Raw genomic sequence first — 3470 nt, forward strand, 5'->3', positions numbered from 1 at the left:
ACTCACACTCAATTCTTCTACGATATAATCCAATTACATTATAATGTAAAGAGAGTGGCCTTGGACGATACCCCAACAGTGTGCTGTTACAGTGTGCTGTTGGGGGTATCTGCTGTGTGTTGGTATTTACAGAATGTGCATGTGTTAGAGTTGTTAGCTCTCTAACACACTCAGTGTATTTCTTTGGTATTGTCTTTGGTTTTATCGTTGGTGGTGACATTGGTGAGTCGGACACTCTCCTCTATTGCGATTTTCTGGTCACGTGCTTCTCCCTCCGTATGGAAGCCAACCATCAGCTGGTAGATCGACGCACCGATGATGCTGCCAATGAATGGGGCAGAAATGGGTACCAGGAACCAGCCGTTTCCAGCCCTGAGGAGTGACGAAAATTTAGTTAATTATGTATATCAAAAAAAGGGTTTTACTTTGCCCCGCGGGTATAAGGTCATTGTATAGTGAGCACTATGAAACAGAGGTGGTCGTTTTTGGAGCAAAAGAGGAACGATTGAAATTCAGCGCTCAGCTTCAAACGACAATGTTAAAAACAACAGACAAAGCCAGAAATCTTGGTGTAGTCATGGACTCAGACCTGAATTTTAAAAGTCACATTAACATAATTAAAAAATCAGCCTATTATCACCTTAAAAATATATCAAGGGTTAAAGGACTTATGTCTCAGCAGGATCTGGAAAAACTTGTCCATGCTTTTATCTTCAGTGGACTTGACTACTGCAACGGTGTCTTTACAGGTCTCCTTTAAAAAATCAGTCAGACAGCTGCAGCTGATTCAGAACGCTGCTGCTCGAGTCCTCACTAAAACCAAGAAAGTGGATCACATCACTCCAGTACTGAAGTCTCTACACTGGCTTCCAGTGCCTCAAAGAATTTATTTCAAAATACTTTTACTGGTTTATAAATCACTAAACGGTTTAGGGCCAAAATACATTTCTGATCTGCTACTACATTATGACCCACCCAGACCTCTCAGGTCGTCTGGGACAGGTCTACTTGTTGTCCCCAGAGTCAGAACTAAACAGGGGGAAGCAGCGTTCAGTTTTTATGCTCAACATCTTTGGAAAAAACTCCCCGAAACCTGTAGGTCCGCTGCAACTCTCAGTTCTTTTAAATCTAAGTTAAAGACCTATCTTTTTGATGTTGCTTTTCTTTAAATAATCTATTTTATTAACTTTAATTTCTTATACTGCACTGTAACTTTTATTCTTATACTGCACTATCAATTTTATTATTGTCTTTTAATGTTTTTAATTTGTTTATCAATGTTTTTAAATTGTTTTTAATTGTCTTCTAACTGCTCTTTAATGTTTTATGTAAAGCACTTTGAATTGCCCTGTTGCTGAAATGTGCTATACAAATAAAGCTACCTTGCCTTGCCTATGAGTGTTGCGAAGGAGAGTTTACATGGAGATAAACAAAGCGGAAAATGCTTTAAAAATCTGTGCACTTACGTGAAAACTTCCCCGCCCCACCCAGCCATAGCGGTGAAAAGACGTGGTCCAAAGTCTCGGGCAGGATTGACAGCATAGCCAGAGTTAAAGCCCATTGACAATCCAATGACCAGAACCACAAATCCCACAGTGAAGGCCTCCAGCCCTTGGGGGATGGGGTTGTTGTATGGATCCACAATAGCCAGGATACAAACAATGAGCGCTGCTGTGCCGATCATCTATGTTCGAGAGAGGTACATCGAAAAGGAAATCGTTGGAGTTGGGCACCTGAGTTTCATCACCTAGGCTATATTTGTAAAAATAAAAATTGTGTGTATGATAGCTGTTTGCACATTTCAAAAGGGTACCTGATCAAAGAAGCCATTGAGAATGGTAAGATGTTCTCCAGGGTAGGTAGCAAAGATCCCAGCACCTGAACCAGGACCAGTCACATTGAAAGATCCAGGATGTTTTATCAGGGCATCTAAAGAGATGAAAACAACAAGATACTTTATAGCATAATGTTTTGTTTTGTTTAGACAGGTTTTTAAATGAAGCACTTAGACACAAATTGGTTCATATAGGGTTGTAACAACATCATTTATTTGAATTTGGCTCCACATCTGGAGTCATCTCTTACCAAAGTACATGCTGAAAATGATGCCAGCACCAAAGAAAGCACCGATCGTCTGAAAGAGGAAGTAAATGGGGAACTTTCTCCAGCGCTCTCTTCCAAGCAGGCACAGGGCAAAGGTCACCGCAGGGTTCAGATGGCCACCTGCAAATGTACATGGTGATGGTATGTCAGTACATATTATAGACCATGAACATTATCTAAATATAGAATCAGACTCCAGATTTATAAATCAAGGCAAAGCTGGTTAAATAGTTAATTGATATACTACTTGAATTTGTCTGAAAAATGTAATGCTCAGAAAGTATTAATTTTCATGCACCCATAATAAAACCAAATGAGTCATGTATTATAATCTGCAATAAAATACTAGGAGTATTAGTGTACCTGATACCTGGCCACAGACCAGGATGCCTAAGATGGCAGCGAAGCCGAATGCAAAATTGACTGTGAGGAACATGCCATGGGAACCATCGCTCAAAACCAGCTGGGCCACAGCACCACAGCCAAACATCTGGAGAGAGAGAAGAAAAGTTTACGCTAGGTCCCAATATGTTCTTCTGCGCAAAACAGCTTTATGATTGTTTCTGTTGTACGAATGAAACTTTATTCTCAAGTGTCTTGCTCAGGGACACTTTGACATGTGGCCGGAGGAGCTTGGGTTCGAACCACCAATCAAGTGGATGAGGGGCGCCGCTCTACCTCCGAGCCACAAGACAACTGTTCGTAATCTGATGATGTGATGTGTGGTGTGTGGGATATTTATGTGTGATTTTAAAGAAAAGACATAAAATCTGTATTCTTTAGGGATTTTGAATTTTCCAGTGCAAAGTTTTGCACAACACACACCGACTGTATTCAGTATGTCAGTGTTGTATAAATAAAAAAAGGATACTTTTACTGGATACATTTAGTTATTTGTCTGCCGATCATGGTCAAGCTGAGGGGTGAAATGAGGCACTGTGATCATTATCAGTGAAACCAGTGGAACAAAAGCCCATTAAATGAGCTGTACTCAGAATTAACTGAGCTCTATTGTGTTCATAATGGCTCACAGGAGTACAGTATACTGTATCTACAAAAAAGGTCACTGTGTTGACCTTGATTGGGAGAGAACTGTCGCTGTTACCGCCCAGCTAGTCTGGATGGACGGAAGTACATTGCCAGGATGAGCCTGACAAGCCAGACATCCGACGAAGCGGCAGTAGTGGCAAGTGCACGCTTAAAATGGCAAGTTTTGAAGAAGATTTGGATTGTGCAATACGGCAGGGATGCTCGGTTCCTCCGGTGAATAATTCTAAAGATTTACAAATAATATGTTTACGGCATTCACTATCTAACTGGAACGTTTCGGGGCAGATATGTCCAATGGCGGGGATGGCTATGGACAA

General features: G+C 41.0%; 1 protein-coding gene across 1 annotated transcript in view; it reads right to left on the reverse strand.

Annotated features, from left to right (window-relative positions):
• The window catches only part of aqp3a (aquaporin 3a), a 6703-nt gene continuing 3233 nt past the window's right edge, over window positions 1-3470 (reverse strand). Inside the window, exons 2-6 of the mRNA XM_028578040.1 lie at window positions 2467-2593; window positions 2086-2223; window positions 1814-1929; window positions 1467-1684; window positions 1-372 (exon numbers count right to left, since the gene is read on the reverse strand). Of these exons, the coding sequence (XP_028433841.1) occupies window positions 171-372; window positions 1467-1684; window positions 1814-1929; window positions 2086-2223; window positions 2467-2593 (801 nt within the window). The 3' untranslated portion in view covers window positions 1-170. The remainder of the gene's footprint in view (window positions 373-1466; window positions 1685-1813; window positions 1930-2085; window positions 2224-2466; window positions 2594-3470) is intronic.

This window comes from Perca flavescens, chromosome 5 (genome assembly GCF_004354835.1).
Source record: "Perca flavescens isolate YP-PL-M2 chromosome 5, PFLA_1.0, whole genome shotgun sequence".
Taxonomy (NCBI): Eukaryota; Metazoa; Chordata; class Actinopteri; order Perciformes; family Percidae; genus Perca; species Perca flavescens.